Genomic DNA, 16,825 nt, shown 5'->3' on the forward strand with positions numbered 1-16,825 from the left:
TATATATATATATAGTGATTTTAAACCAATAAGATGAAGAGGCCCTTCCACATGAGAGTCGGGGTGTTGCCTAAATAAAATTCAAAGGTTTACTCTCCAAAAGCTTAAAGCCTTCGTGGTCCAGGCTGATGCAACAAAGTTTAAGATGGCAAAATATCTGAAAATTGGTACAATCAAAGAATTGCTTAGAATCCCAATTTATTTGCGTGGCCACCGTATGTACACAATACTTGAACTTTTGTATGGCAGAGTCCAAGGTTTCCTTTAAAAACTAAACTAAACATATATATACTTACATGCACACACTTAAAACATCTAGAGAAAGATAAAACGTTTACATTTCAAGGACACAGGAAGAGAAATCCAAGTTCCCACTAAAGGGGATTTTGTTTTTATAAGTTCAGAATGCCAAAAAATGTTTTTATCAGGCCTGGTTATTTCCAGAGTGAGTTTTTTTTTTTCTTATTCCCGATTAATGTTGTAAGTTTTGTATGTACATAAATCTGGCTGGGGTTTTACTTGGAGACTGGCAATCTGTCATTTCTTTTTCTTTTCTTTTCTGTTCTTTATTTTTTTTTTGAAAGTTCTATTCCCCATTGTAAGGTCGGGTTCTCAGAATAAATTTGCTAGTAAGATTTCCCACAGGGACAACTCTGTGGCATGAAGTCTTTGTGTCTACCACTCCTGGAAGATTCCCTGTCACCCGAGAATGCTGTTACCAGCCAGGAGGATGGTCCAAAATTTGGAGTTGAAAGTTTCCTCATAAGAGTTTTACTTTTATCCTGAAAAATTCAATGGAGGTAACCAAATTGAGGAAAACATTAGACCAGCCTCTTACCTAACCACTCAGTCCTGAACCCAGTGTCTTTCAACTTGGACCCACTCGGGATGTCTCCACTGGGTGGGTAATTCATCTCAGTTTCTTTCAACTGGAGGGCCACGTACCTGGATACACCACCAGATAAAACTTAGGATCATCAACCAATATGTGAGATCTGAGAACCAGGAGAGACTCAGCCAAATTCATCTGGACCCCCCGAGGAGGCGGATGAGCACAAAGGGCCACTGCTGGTACCAAGGCTCTGGTTACTTGGAGAGTTCAGGTGGAGAGAAATCTGCTGTGGTGCTTCATGGTGCCCAAAACTGTTGACTGAAATAAACGTGCAGCCTAAAAGTTAAGAGTTATGTTTCATTTGGCGGGAGGACTCGAGCCAGGATGACCGTCTCTCAGAACTCTCTGAGGGCCTGCTCCCAAGAGGTTGAGGAAGAGCTAGGATATATAGGAGCTTTACAACAAAGACCAGGTTGTTGGAACAATAAAAGATTACTTGTTATCTAAAGAAAGCCAGGTATCTCAAGTTCAAGAATTTAGTGATTTTGTATGAATGGGAGGAAGCAAATATTAGGACTCACTGAATTCATTTTTTAGACAAGCACCTAGCTATCTCGGGCCAGTAGCCCGTCCTTTCTTATTCTGAGTCTGCTCAGAGGGCACCATTGTGAGTTGCTGCAGTGGCTGGGCTGCAGGCCTCTCCTCGCCGGGGAGTGGCGGAAGCCTTTAATGACTTGGTATCAGTATTCTTTGTTTACTGACATGGTTGCAGTATTCTCATTCACATTGTAGTATTTTCATTCACAGACCGAATATGGATAATCTGCAAACTTGGAAAGCAACTGAGATGGAATTACTGCAGATACCTTCTGCTTTAATAAGCCGTGTGCAAACATAAACACGGAGGAAGCATACACTTGGATTTGGAGGTGTAGGAAAGGGATCCTGCACATTGCAGGAGAACGCAATGCAGAATTCCTTAAGTCCAACTTTCTTTACTGTAGTGGTTTCTGAGAACAGTTTATGGTAATTAAACAACATTGACAAACGGTGGCACACATTGCTTTTAAGGGATGGCCGGCTGCAAACTTTTATATTGGACAGGTGGAATTCATAGGCAAGTGGTCAGGTGGATGGGAGAGAGATGGAGCCAAGGCCTGGGCCCAGATTCCGGTATAAATTGCCATTTCTTCACCATAGGGCCTTGGAATAGAATGCATACTCTCAACCTGTTGGTGAATCTGTGAAATGGGCATGATAATATTCATTTCTTCCTGGGATTGTTGTAAGATCTAAAGAGTATTATAGCACACATGAAGCATTTAACACCCTGGCACTTAGCAGTGTTCACTGTGTGGGGCCGCCCCGCTTAGCGTGCGTCAGAGCCGTAAAGGCAGCATTTGTCTGTTGAGGATGCACTTGTAGCCCCTTGGCTAGGTTGTGAATTTGTTGATTTCCTTTAATACTTGTAACTCTGTGTGACATGGGCAGTTATTTTCATGGACAGATGAGGAATCTCAGGGTAAAGAAGACTGTGTAATTTGCCCAAGGTCAGACCATAATTTTGGGTGCAGGGGCCTCAGTTCAGCATGGGCCCCTGGGCCTTCTGCTCTCTCCGTTCAGCACCAGAGCCAGATATGGAGTTGGCTGTTTCCCTGCCCAGAATATCCGGCAGGACCCAAGACACACCTGGCCCTGTGCTGCTTGAGCAAAAACTCCGGAGGAGAGGGAGTTACAAAAGGGATAAACATAAAAACAGACGACAGCAAACTGTGATCAGCTCTGAGAAGGAAAGGAACACGTCTCGCCGTGCAGAGCTGGGAGCTTTCCCGTCTGGGCTGCTCTGGGGGTGTTCATCTCAGCTAAACAAGTTCTGCTGTTGCAGCAAGGCAGGAAGGCAGGGCGCATGTGGGCAGGTAGACAGGGCCTCATTGATCGTACTCATTCCCCATTAAGCGGCAGCTTTCACGGGCACTTACCTAGTAAACATTGGCCATAATCTTCACGCAATTTGCTTGGTAGTTTTATTGACAACAGCTTTGAGATGAGGTCATTGAAGCTGGGGAGTTTGTTGCATGCCCGTGATTACCTTGCAAATACCCCCACTGGTCTTTCAACCTAGACTGGTGTGGCTGTCATGCCCCATCCCTGTGAATGGCATCGTGTAGCTTCTCCCAAGTGGCCCAAATGACTGACATTGATATGCTTAATTCGTAGGAAATGGTATGTGGCAATAAGAGAAAAAGATAGTAAGAAATTGTTTGGAAAACAAGAAAAAAACCTATTCTTCCCCAGCTGGGGGAGCGTAACCTGTATCACCCACCCTAATCACTGCCTGTCACCTCCTCCCTGAGGATTCTGTGTTCAGAAGCCACTCTGAGCCTTGGGAGAACATTTTTCCTCATGACACTTTTGACTAGGACCCGCGACATCTCTGTCCCTGGTTAACACTCTCTTCAAAGCCGTTTAAATTTTTTGCAGGTTCCTCCACTCTGATGTAAGAATACCCTGTATAACTTCTTGATGCAGTTCCTTAATGAAGATCTTGTGATGGAAACCTAGCCAAAACTGGGATGTATGCACATAGTGACTGCAACTTCAGCACATTGTGAGTTCATAATCAGAGGGGTGGGTGACTCAGGAAAGGCTTTTTTAAGGTAACAAGGGGAAAGTGAAAGGACGCTTGCTGTGTGAGAAAGAAACATCTCGGTCACAGCCAGCAAGACACCTGTGTTCATGATGGGGTGTGGCGAGTGCAGAGTTCTCACAAAGAAAGAAGTGATGTGATGGGAGGGAGGACAGTTGGGTAATTTATTGGGGAGGAAAAAAGTGGGCTGAACATTTCCTGGTTGAACAAGAGGATTGTGACATGACGTGCTTGTATTTTGGAGAGAAGGGTTTTGTGGGGACAGGCCTAGGAGTACGCTGTATGGCTGGGGAGTCAGCACAACAGAGAAACACAGAGAACCGGGCAGACCCCAAGGCCCAAGCTGGGGGAGAGGCTGCCCGCAAATTGGAACCCTGGAAGCTGGTTCTGTCCCTTAGCTGGGGCCTCAGACGTCACTTCACAGCCCAGTCCTGTTGATACAAGAATAAAAAACGTTGGGCATGAGAAGGGCTGTGTCCCAGGCTTTCGTTGAGCCCCTGGGATGTGCCCCACCAGATTTTGTTCTTTGACTTCATGCAGTAAAGAATTCAAGAGCAAGCCACTGTTGAGTAAAGGTATATATATTCAGACAGATACATTGAAATGCAAGAGAAACGTCACGAGGTGTGGGGGTTTCATGCACAGATTAGAAGTAGGTACACACACCACAGACAGGTCTGTCTTCTCCAAAGAGAGACAGAGAGTGGTGACCGCGAGGTGGCGCTGTGTTGCTTGTTTTCTTGGGCTTGGTTGTTTCATATGCTAATAAGTAGAAGGACCAGCCTTAGGGCAAGGGGCTAGGATTCCCAGGGAGTTGGCCATTTCCCACCCTTTGACCTTTTGTGGCTATCATTGGGACTGCCATGGTGCCTGGGGCATGTTATTCACCAGGTTACTATTACAATGGATGTTTACTGAATCTCAAGATCTGCTAGAAGTTAAATCTCTTCATCCTGAGCCTCAAGGCCTATTGGGGGTTGAATCCTTCACCATTTTGATGTCAATTGCTGCGGCCTTCCTTGAATGGCTGTGCTCTTCCCCCTTCCATCCTGTATCACTGTGATGACACAAAGACAGCAAAGGCCGGGCCCTAACCGTGCTCCTGCATTTAACGGCAGGAGGTGTGGTGTGGGCTTATGATGACTCTGAGTGGTGAGAAGGATGTTTCAGATTTTCCCACGTGAGACATGGCGACTTACCAGCAGCCTCCCCAGATTTATCTCACGGGCATTATCGCTTGTGTTGTTATGGAAACAAAAGGCCAGCCAAGAAATAAGAATCACACAGAGGGTTGGAGTACTGAGATTTATTACGCTGGCGGGCTCAGAGGGGTTTCTTTTCCAAAGCTCTGAGCACCTCCAAGACGTGCACATGAGGTTTTATAGGGTTAATTACAAGTATGGGGCTAATACCCAATAAGGCTCAAACAACAAAAAGCAAGGAATCAGTACACTGAAGCTTATCAATTTGGAACAGATCACGTTACTGACAACTGTTGACCTTGGATTTTCGGGGTAGCTTATTAGCCCAGTACACTGACACTAAACTTCAGATTTACCAGGTAGCCCAGCAAAACTTAGATCAGGAAACCGACACTTATCACACTTTGATTTGTGACTTAGCTTGTTAGGCCAGCTGTGGTTTTCCTTCAGTGTCACTTATCTTTTGAATTTTTCTTTTTTTCTTTTTTTTAATATTTAATCCAAATTTAATATCAGGGTTCTTTGGGAAAGAAATTTCTCTTTTTCTTTTCTTTGGTGATCTTTTAGGGGGGCAGTTAATTAGATGTATTTACCTGTTAGTGGAAGCCCTGGGGCTTCAACCCAGGACCCCGTGCACGCTAAGCACACGCTCTACCACCCGCCCCATCATCTTTTCTTTTTGGTTTCGCTGCCAAGAATCCTACAGCTGAATTTCTAGTCAGCCTTAACCCCTTCCCTGACTTCATGGAATCCATTTTTATGAGTTTATCTCCCCCTGGTTTCATTTAAGTATTGAATCTCCATTTTCTCTTCACTCTCCGTTTTGCCTTTTGTTGTTATGGTTGTTAAGCTGTGTTTAACAGAATTGTTTAAATTCTCTTTTAGCAAGAGGCTGAATGTAAATAAATATGTAAGCAAACAGCACAATTAAATGCTTTTATACATTCTGAGCTGTTTAGTAGTAACTTAAAAACCGAATTGAATATTAAAGTGATAGCATTTTAAAAATATTTTTTAATTTTTCATAAAAATATAGCTGATTTAAAATATGATATTAGTTTCAGGTGTACAATAGATGCTCCATTTATAGTTACTGTAAAACATTGTCTGTATTCCCTGTGTTGTAAGATACATCCCTCTAGCGTGTTTACATTACATGTTGCAGTTTGTATAAGAAAGTTGGGTAACGCAGAGTCTGGAACGTGGCTGTGTATGACTCAGGTTCACGCTCACCCTGCCTGTCAGAGCTCAGGCCTTCACTCCTTTCTGCAGGGGAGCGAGTGGAGGCAGCTCTCATCAGCGCTGGCACCACCCTCTGAGTGGCAGTGACAGCAGTGACTGTGTGTGGACGTGCAAATTGTTTTTCCAAGAGCTTTATATGCGTTTCTGCATTTAATAATTAAAGCCCTCCTGTGAGGAAGCGTTTTAAGTTTTTAATGCATAATACATTTTATTTTGATATTGATAGATTTCAAACCTCTGGAAAATTTACAGGAGTAGTACAATAAACGCTTAGATACAGTTCACTTTAAAGGGCACTATTTGGCTTTCTGTGTCTGGCTTATTTTAGCATAAAGTTTCAAGGTTCATCCATAATTGTAGCCTGAATCAGTACTTTATTCTTTTTGCTTGATAATATCCTTTTCCTTTGTTTTCGTTTTTGGTCTATTTAAAAATATTTTCATTGAAGTCTTGTTAGTTTATAATTTTGTGTTAGTTTCTTGTGTACAGCACAACACTTCAGCTAAATAGGAACCTACCTGTATTCATTTTCATCCTCTTTTTAAACATAAGTTACTATAAGATATTAAATATATTCTCCTGTGCTATACAGTATAAACTTGCTGTTTATTCTTTACATACTCAGTATCTGCAAATCTTCAACTCCCAGTTTATTCCTTCCCACACCCTCTCCCCACTGGTAACCATAGTTTGGTTTCTATGTCTCTGTGTCTGTTTCTGTTCTGTAGATAAGTTTATTTTTTTGTTTCTTTCTATTTTTTTTTTTTAGAGTCCACATGTGAGCAATCTCATATGGTATTTTCCTTTCTCTTTCTGGCTTACTTCACTTAGAATGACATTCTCCAGGTCCATTGATGTTGCTGCCAATGTCATTATTTTATTATTATTTTATGGCTGAATAGTAGTCTATTGGACAAATATGCTACAACCTCTTTATCCAGTCATCTCTCAGTGGACATTTCGGTTGCTTCCATGTCTTGATATTGTAAATAGTGCTGCTGTGTACATTGGGGTGTAGGTGTCTTTTTCAATTAGGGTTCCTTCTGGATATATGCCCAGGAGTGGGATTGCTGGGTCATCTGGGAGGTCAATTTTATGTCTTTAGAGGAACATCTATACACTTTTCCACAATGGCTCCACCAAACTGTATCCCCACCACAGTGTAGGTGTGTTCCCAATTCTCCGCAGACTTTCCAGTATTTATTGTCAGTGAACTTCTGAATGATGGCTATTCTGACTGGTGAGAGGTGATACTTGATTGCAGTTTTGATTTGCATTTCTCTGATAATGATAATGAATATTTTTTTATGTGGCTACTGGCCATTTGTACGTCTTCATTGGAGAAATGTTTCTTTAGGACTTCTGCCAATTTTTGAATTGAATTGTTTGTTTTTCTTTCTTATTAAGTGTAAAAGCTGTTCACATATTCTGGGAATTAAGCCCCTAGCAGTTTCATTTATTGTAAATATTTTCTCCCATTCCATAGGTTGGTTGTCTTTTTGTTTTGCTTACTGTTTCCATAGCTGTGCAAAAGCTTGTAAGTTTAATTAGATCCCTCTTGTATATTTTTGGTTGTTTTTCTATTGCTTGAGTAGACTGCTCTAGGAAAACATTGCTGAGATGTATGTCAGATGTTTTGCCTATGGTTGCTTCTAAGAGGTTTATAGTGTCTTGTCTACATGTTTAAGTCTTTAACACATTTTGTATTCATTTTTGTATATTCTGTGAGGGAGTAGTCTAACTTCAATGATTTACATGCAGCTGTTAAGTTTTCCCTACACCATTTGCTGAAGAGGCTGTCTTTACTCCATTGTATGTTCTCACCTCCTTTGTCAAAGTTTCAATGACCAAAAGTTTGTGGGCCTATTCTTGGTAATTTTGTTTATCCGTTCATTGATGGATGGATATTGTTAGTAACTTTTGGCTACTCTGAATGATACTGCTATGAATATTGATGTGAAATTTTTTATGAGAATATGTTTTCATTCTGTTGGCTGTACATTTGCCCCGCCATATCTGTAGTTTCCACTACATGAATCCAGATGGTTGATTGTAAAGGGACTCGAACATCCTTGGATTATGGTATCCAGGGTGTGGGGTTCCTGAAACCAACCCCCCAAGGATATTGAGAGATGACTCTATATGTAGGAGTGGAATTGCTGAGACATATAACTCTAAGCTTTTGAGGAAATACCAGACTTCTCCAAAGAAGCTGCAACATTGTTCCTTTCCCCTGGCCGCATATGAGGTTTCTCTGCCTCCTGAACGACATTTGTTATTGTCCATGTTTTGGTTATAACCATCCTAGTGGGTGTAAAATGAGATCTCATTTTGTTTTTGACTTCCCTAGTGATGCTGAGCATCTTTTCATATGATTATTGGCCATTTGTATATCTATTTAAATTCGTGGTAAATTTAAAAATTGGGTGTATTTTTTTGTATTGTTCAGTTGTAAGCATTCGTTATATATCCTGGATACTACTCTCTTATTAGATACATGCTTTGCAAAATTTTTCTTCTATTCTGCACATTGTCCTTTAACTATATTTTTTTAAACATTAAAACGATTTCTTTACAAGGGAGGTAGTTTGATGTAAAGATTTATTTTATTTTTTTGCAAAGCACGCACTCTCTGACTTGAGATACCCTTTTCCCCTGTCATTTCACTTTCTTGATGATGTCCTTTGTAAGAAAAAGGTTTTAGTTTTGAAGAAGTCCAGTTTATCTGCTTTTTCCTTCTATCACTTGTGCTCTTGGTTTTGTATCTAGGAAACCAAAGCCTATCCTAGGCCCACAAAGATTTATACTGTGTCTTCTTTTAGAAAGTTTATAGGTTTAATTTTTACATTTCTGTCTGTGATCTATTTTCAATTAATTTTATTTGTTATATAAAATATGGGTGTTCAGATTCCAGATTGATTCTTTTGCCTGCAGATACCCAGCTGTCCCTGAACCATTAGTTGAATAGACTATTCTTTCAATGGAGTGTTTTTGGCCCCCTAGTGGAAAAGTGTCTGTAAATGTAAGTTTTTCCCCGTGGGTTTTTATTGTGTCTCTTAGACTTATTTATCCAAACTTATGCCAGTATCATACTGACTTAGTACTATAGCATTTTAGTACACTTTAAAGTGAGTCCTCCAACTTTACTCTTCTTTTTCAAGATTGTTTTTGCTGTCCTGGGCCCCTTGCACGTCCATGTGAATTTTGGGATCAGTTTTTCAATTTTGCATAGAAGTCAGCTGGAATTTTGATAGGGATTCCACTGAATATATAGTTCACTTTGAGGATTCTTAACATTTTTAATAATATTGTCAATCATTCCATGAAAATGGGATGTCTTCCATATATGTAGATCTTTTAAAATTTATTCTGGTGATACTTCAAAAAGTTCAATGTACAAATCTTGTAAATTTTTGTTAAATGTATCTCTCACTTTATTTTTAATGCTGTTGTAAATGGAAAGGCTGAATTTCTTATGGGTGGGACTATGTATCAATCTTCTTATTTGTAGAATTCCTTCACAACAAATACCCTTGGTATATATTTGCTACATAAATCTATCCACAACTATTCCCCGCCCCGTGTTATAAGAAACCAAGACCCAAGGTAAGCTACTTGAAAACACCTATGTGGAAGTGAGAAATGAGACCCTTGGGTGGGTCTTTGTGCAGATGATACTGAGAGCTTATTCTGAATGGCTTCTTCTTAATTACTTTTAAACAACCCTTTCAGTGTATTTAGTCAGATACATTAAGATTATGCCCTTTTGATGTGCGGAGTAGCTAAGACTATAATTTTCAAATAAATTCTAGTGAGAGTGTTGTACTTGAAACCTAATTTGCATCAATCTTTGAAGATTTATATTTCAGGAGCTTTGACTAAAGAACAACTGTCTTTATTCTATAATGAGAACTAAATGCTCAAGCAACATGTAAGAGTTTGAGCAAACTGCCCCCGCCCCATAGTGCTGGGTGGCTGCAGCTGTAACTGGAGTCAGCACTTACCTCTCCCAGTATGCTTGTGCTGATCTGCTCAAAGTGGTTCGTCCAACAGTTTGTCAGTAGTCTGTTGGACAAAGTCATAAAACATTGATTGAAGGTTGCTAGAATGCAATATATTCTTATTAATATTAAGTAAGCACATATTGAATGCTTACTGTATGATGGAATTGTCCCTCAGCCTCACATGAATATTATTTCTCTTGAAACCTCACATATTTCCTTGTTATTCTCACTTTACAGATAAGGAGACTGAGAATTAGGTCTTCTCTCTTTTGGGAGGAGCTCATTATTAATGATGGGCAGTTGTAAGGAAAAAGATATTGATTCATCATGAGAAAACATTTTTGTGAGAGTCAGCAATGAAGAAGATGAACACTGAAGAAGGTGATCATTGTTCGAGTGAGACAAGCCCTGGGTTGTGCGGAGTCAGCATCCCTGTCCTAGACACGGCACGTGTAGAGCTGCGTGGTGGGTGAGGCGGCGCGGCCGTGCAGGGAAAGCGGATGCTGGGGCCTTAGGCTGTGCTCAGGCCTGGTTGGGCTTTCTCCTAAGGGGAGTGAACCATCATTGACAGATTTTAAGTAGGAGAGTGGGGTGCTCTCATAGTTCATATTTGTCTTCTAGAATGTTTGGAAACATTTAGAAGGCTTGGCAGGAGATGATGTGATGAGTCAGAGTAGGGTGGCTGCGAGGTGTAGCAGTGTCCAATTTTCAAGTGGTTTTCAGGCCCAGGCTTGTGGCTTAGTAGCCGTGTCAGTTTGAAGGACGCACGCAAGGAAGTGAAACAATTTATCTAATCAATTGAAGCAGTGATGTACCCAATTCCCAGGACTATTGTGGAGATCCAGTGAGATACACTGTGCAGTGTGCAGTGTGGTCTCCAGCAGAGAGTCAGTGCTGAGTGAGTGCCAGTGAGTATCTGGTAGGTCAGTTGAGGGTAGTGGGACTCGGAGTCTGAGGATATCTGGTCCCTGAAGGAGGGGTCCATTCACATCTGTGAGTGATGGGCCTGAGTTGGGAGACGCAGGGAGACCTTACCCCCCGACCAGGGGCCCTGGTAAGGACGGCTATGGGAGGAACACCGTGAAGTCAACTCTTTGCATGTGGAGTTGGAGCTGCCTTTGAGACAACTAACTGCAGTGTCACGAGCTTAAAGAGGAGATCTGGGCCCAGGTTGTGCATTTTCCTAAAATCTCAACTCCTAAGGACGCTGAAGTATTGATCACTGAACGTGAAGTCATACTTTAAAGGACAAACGAATAGTAGTATTATCCCTGTCATCAAAGCTCACGTCTATTTATTCATCACTCACTTTGCTAATTGTGTACTTACAGAGCTCACTTCACCGTCCTCCCGTGGGCTCAGGCTCCAGAGAAAAGAGCTGGTGAGACTCCCTCTTTTCTAGAATAAGACACATTTAGCTTGTAGCCTTCTGTACCTCGCCAGACTTAGGATATTAGTTTGTTGGTTTAATTGTATTTTCTGTTGGCCATGTCCTGACAGGAGAGAAATTTTACCTCATGGTCATGTTTCAATTAGCTGTTACTGAGAATTGCTGATCTGATACATAGTGTATGTATTATATTAACTTTGTAGAGTAGTTATCATTTTTCTGTCTTTGCCCGTTAATTTGTTTGCCCCTTCAGTGTTCTATTCTTTTTGGGGCCTTATTTTTTTTTTAATTAAAAAATGTCTGTTAGCAGTTAAAAAAAAAAAGCAAAGAAAAAATGCACATGAGAACTAAATTTAGAAAATGTCTAGTGTGTTTTCTGTCTCGGCAATGGAGGGTTCTAGAAACTCCTGAAAACCTTCATTACACAAGTTCCTTAAAACGCTGATTGAGAAATAAAACCTTCCTTCCTCATCTTTCAAGCTGCACAACTCATTGTCAAGAAAGTGAGGGAAAATTCTCAGAAGCCAAGACAAACGAGAAAGCAGGGTTTCTGAGAGATACGTGAGCGTTAGAAGCCGTGGTGTGCTGGTTGGCTCCTGAACTGATTTTCAGTTGCCTTGACAGGAGGGAAGCAGGTGAGCCCCAGACCTCTCACACTAGGAGTTGGATGGGTGATCAGAAAATGGGCCAAGCCCATCCTGAGAATCTTGCTTTACTAAAGGGTGAAATAGGAAAAAAAAATTCCTCAAGACAAGAAAGTAAGAAAAGTCAATTTTGTTGGAAGAGGGGAAAAATAACAAATCCAAATTAAGGATATAGTTTAAAGCTGTTCTGGCATGAGAGTGACCACAAACACCTGGCAGAAAAGCACAGCTACTCCTTGATTGATAAGTTGTGTTTTGAATGAATCAGTGAACAGCTATTCCGAAAAAGGCCTCCAGAGTCTTGTGGATCAAGATACTGGACAGCAAACACCTCTCTTCCAAGGTCTCATTCAAATAACCAGAAAGGTTTTAAAGGAAACTAACAATAATCTGAGTTGTATTTATTGACATTACTATATGCTAAGAATTCAGAGGTGACTATGGAGTTGTCTCCTCTTTTATGGACCTTATTTTCTCTTTGGGGAGAAAAATGACATAGTTGGGTATCTTGGTGGAGGGAGGAGTTAGTCTGTTGCAATTAGCCAGAAGAGGAGATTAAGAAAACAGTGAAGGGTGGGTGAACTTTTTAGCTGAGGACAGTCTTGTTCACTTGGCTTTTAATTGCAGGCTCAATGAGCTGTCACTGGAGGGAATAGATCTTACGGAAGATGGACATAGCTCAAGCCTCTTTGGAATGGACAAGTGAACCTGGAAAAAGACAGTCAAATCTGTGCAGACATTAAAGTTCACTTGAACGTACTCCATCCCTGAGCCAAAGATAGGACAAATATGCAGCAATTCTTGAGGACAGAAGAGTGGTTTTTAAGGTTCTCCAAGAATGAATCCCATGGAACCGAGATGGCCAGTTGTCAAACTGAGACTTTGTTCTTTGGACGGTGTACCCAGCAAGGGTATTGGCCTTTTATATGTTTCCATTTGTCTTTAATACATGTCTGTTGATGAGGGCATGGGCACAAATGTTTGACACCTTGTCGAGGCGATTTTGGATACCTGCCTAGAAGCACGGGCACAGTTGCGGCTGCTTCATACATCTTGCAGCCCATCCCTTTCCCCGGCTCCGGGATCACGGCAGAGTGATTCCTTGTTGACCTGTCCGTTTCCTCTGTGACATCATAACCCATGAAAAGACCGGAGGATATTAACTTGGCTTTGTTAAATTCAAAGAAACAGATCAAATATGAAGTCAGATTTGTTCTTTCCTATTTCAGTAGTACCATGGAGACGGCAGTTTGGGCAGCTTTTTGTAGTGTCCTGGAGGCTTTCTCTCTCAGCTTCTGGGCGCCTCTGTTGAAAACACTTCATAGCTCTCTGGCCTGCTGGAAAAGCACTCTGCCTGTTTTACCCTGAAGATGTGTTCTGTTTATAAACTCATCTCTACTCCTTGGAAAACAACTCAAGAAAAACTCGGTTGGTTTTCCACCAGCCATGGGCAGGGGTGAGGTAAACCGTGTTATTATTTCATAAAATAATAGCAATAATAGTAATAGTCATAGTAGTAGTACTTGTAGTAATAGTAATAATAATAATAATAATAATAATAATAATAATAATAATATTAATAGAAGTCTTAAAACAGGACAGAGCACATTGGAGAGAGTCAAAAAATGCTTTCTGGCTTAAATCAAAAGTGATGACTAGTGATTCCATGGCTGCTGTATTTGCTAAGCTAATTACTCCTTTGCTCCATTACACATTTCTTTTATCTGAAAAAGAAATACAAGGAAATGGTTTAAAAAAAACTCAGAGAACAAAAATACACAAGTGAAAGAAGTTTTCCCTCATCCTCTGTTCTTTCAGCCCTCTCTGGAGATGCCTCTGTTTACTATCCTTTGGGTGCTTTTCCAGATATGCTTTGCACATTCCCACCTATGTATGTAAATTCCTTTAAAATTTTAGTTATTTTTAACTTAAAGGGGTTTAAATCCTCAAGTGGCATCTGGCCGGGTAATATAACAGAACAAATCTGACTCCATATTAGATTTGTTCCTTTGAATTTAACCCTATGCTCTGTCACCTAGGCTTCACCTTGCTTGTAAAACAATGTTGCCTAGAGCCTGAAATAAACAGGAGACCCTTTTCTGAAGGCTCTGACCTTTAAGGATATTTAACACTTTTTCATTCATTAAAAGATAGCAAATTGCAGAATAGAAAATAATGTTTCTTTTGTTGGAGGTTTACAGGGATCTGACCCACGCAGATAGCTGCAAGAAGAAAGGATTCTAACAAGAAGGAATTCCTACACTAAGAAGTTTGCACTAACCAAGCACATAGGAAAGGAGCCTGAATTGTGACTTGGGGAGATGGTTTTCCAGGACATTAGTTTGCCATCTAGGTCTACAGAAACTTGCTATTCCATGCCCCAACATCTGGTCTCCCAACTTATTGGCCTGTCCTGCACTGAGGAGAATTAATTTCGACTTGGTAACACTCCTATCTACCTAGAAAGCTGGGCACTGGAGCTGAGTGTTATGGAAACAGGCCAGCCAAGACAAAAGCACCAATCGGAGTGTTGGAGTACTCAGAATTATTATGCCGGTGGGCTCAGAGGGGCTTCGGCTCCGAAGTTTTGAGTACCTCCAAGACGTGCACATGAGGTTTTAAAGGCTTAGTTACAAGTAAGGGGGGATTAGCCAATAAGGCTCAAAGAACAAAAAGCAAGGAATAAGTACACTGGAGCTTATCAATTTGTAACAGATCACATTACTGACACTTGTTGAGCTTGGAATTACGAGTTAGGTTGTTAGGCCAATAAACTGACACTAAACTTCATATTTACGAGATAGCCCAGCATAATTTAGATCAGTAAACCGACACTTATCACACTTAGATTTGTGACTTAGCTTGTTAGCCCAGCTGGACTTTTCCTTCACATGAGGACAGCTCTCCCACACCCAGGGAACTACTGTGAGCCCTTGATGTTTCCACTAGGGTGGGGTATGGTTTACCCAGGAGGGATGGGGACTATGCACCAACACTCAGGCAGTCTGCTCTGTCTGGGGCTCTGATCTTGTACCATCCCGCTCCCCGCCAGCCCAACACCTGGGACAGTGGAGCTAAGGCAGAGATCCTGCCTGCCTGTTTCCCAGCGTGTAAAAGGGGAATATGTGCTCTTCCCAAGGTAGTTCTGAGCGACAACACCTGCGGGTGCTTGGTTCTCAGAGCAACAGAAAACCCAGCTCCGCGTGGGGGCAACGGGTGTGATCTCCCTAGGGTTTCTGCAGAAGCATCGGACGGAGGGTTGGATCACGGTGGTAAAATTGAGCTGCGGGGCTTGAAGGGTAACAGAAGGGTACAGAGGCAGGTCTGGCGCCTAGGGGTGCCCCAGAGGTAAAGCTTTTTTTCTCCAACTCCTCTAAGACCCTCCCTTCTCCAGATCCCTTCCTTCTCTCTGCTCATCCTGTCCATCTGTATCCCTCCAATTTTCCCGTCCTCTCCACCCGCTCCCATCTTCTCCCTCCCTCGCTGTCCCACCTTCTCTCACAGAACCCAGAGAGGATCGCTGGCCCTCCTGCGCATGCGCAGTCAGTGCCAAGTGGTCCGCTGGTTGGGAGCTCCATATCCGAGCCGGGCATCGGGCCCAAAGGCTTCTCAACTACGTCGCCCGGTAGGCCTTTGGTTCCTGCCTGGGGTCGGGGCCTCTGACTGTGGAAGTTCAAGGTGGGGGGCTCCTGGGAAAGGGGTCAGGCGGCTGCGGGAGGGCGGTCCGCCTGTCACAGACCCCAAGGGCGCTAGTCAGCCCGTGTTCAGATGAATTGCTCAGGCCAGACCCCTCTGCCAGCGCCACCTGCCCCGGCGTCCCGGCCACAGTGTCCAGGGCCTGGTGTGCACCTGCCATCTCTCACCCAGCCGGGATCCCCTCAGTCCGCGGCTGGCGTCCCCTTCCCCTCTCCCTCCCGCTAGTCCTCTCCTCCCGGGCTTCCTCTTCTCGTCCGGCGGCCCGTCCCCGCCCCTGGGCGGGCTGTGTCCCGGGCGGGCGGGGTCTGCGGACCCGGACGGGGGCGGGCGCCTGGGACTGTGGCTGGGGCTGTCCTCCGAGCGAGGCTGCAGCCCGCGTCCCCCTCCCCGCTTTCCCTGCCCCGCGACCCCGGGGCTGCCCTGCTCTCCCTTTCCCGCTCCCTGAGGACCAGCTCTGTGGCGTGGGCGCTGCTACCTGGGCTGAAAGCTTCCGGCTCTAACGCCCAGCTTCTCCTGGTGGAGTCGGGAAAAGGGAGCGTCACTGCTAAGCGAGGTTCTGTCTCCCCCCTCCATGTTTCTGCCTCAGGTAAGTACCTTGAACACTTTCAGGTGTTATGATGGCGGTGCTTGTTGATGTCACGTGTTTTTATAGTGAGAGGGATTGCAGTGGTGAAAGCAGGGCTTGGTTCTGTTAAAAATGTGCTGAAGGCATGAGGCTGTGACATCCTCCTTCCTTCCCTCTCCCAGGGTGAAAGGAGTGATCCTCGATTTTCAAAAGATAGTTACAGTCCCTAACTAGCCCAGCCCAGCTATTGTGCGTTAACAGGAACAGCACCACCAGAGGCCTTGGAGACCCAGGGATATTGCAGTCCTAAAGTGCTCCTGGCAGAGTTTGGCTTGTTTAGGTTTTTTGTTTTTCTTAAATTGTGGGACAGACTAGTGTATAAACTGAAAAATAATTGTCAAGAAATAATTTTCATAGGACAGTTTTATTGTGATATAGTTCACAAACCATGAATTCCATCCATTAAAATGGTACAATTCAGCAGCTTTTTGCATATTCACAGTGGTGCATCCATTATTATTCCAGAACGTTTTCATCACTTCAGAAAGAGCAGTGGAAATGAATGACCTATCCACCCCTCCCAAGTGGTGGTTCTAAAGAAAT

At 42.9% G+C, this 16,825-nt stretch overlaps 1 protein-coding gene across 2 annotated transcripts in view; it reads left to right on the plus strand.

The window, feature by feature from the left end:
* LOC140693124 (uncharacterized) overlaps positions 1-16,825 on the plus strand; it is an 843,637-nt gene that overhangs the window by 361,398 nt on the left and 465,414 nt on the right. Inside the window, exons 1-2 of one of the 2 annotated variants that reach the window (XR_012068819.1) lie at positions 11,684-11,952; positions 12,589-12,829. Coding sequence is in view for 1 of the 2 variants with exons in the window: in XM_072957183.1 (XP_072813284.1) it covers positions 3,314-3,328 (15 nt within the window). In the remaining variant the exon portion in view is untranslated. Of the gene's footprint in view, positions 1-3,313; positions 11,953-12,588 lie in introns of those variants that run through there. The other variant, XM_072957183.1, reaches the window with a different exon arrangement.

This window comes from Vicugna pacos, unplaced genomic scaffold (assembly GCF_048564905.1).
Source record: "Vicugna pacos unplaced genomic scaffold, VicPac4 scaffold_19, whole genome shotgun sequence".
In the NCBI taxonomy this organism is placed as follows: domain Eukaryota; kingdom Metazoa; phylum Chordata; class Mammalia; order Artiodactyla; family Camelidae; genus Vicugna; species Vicugna pacos.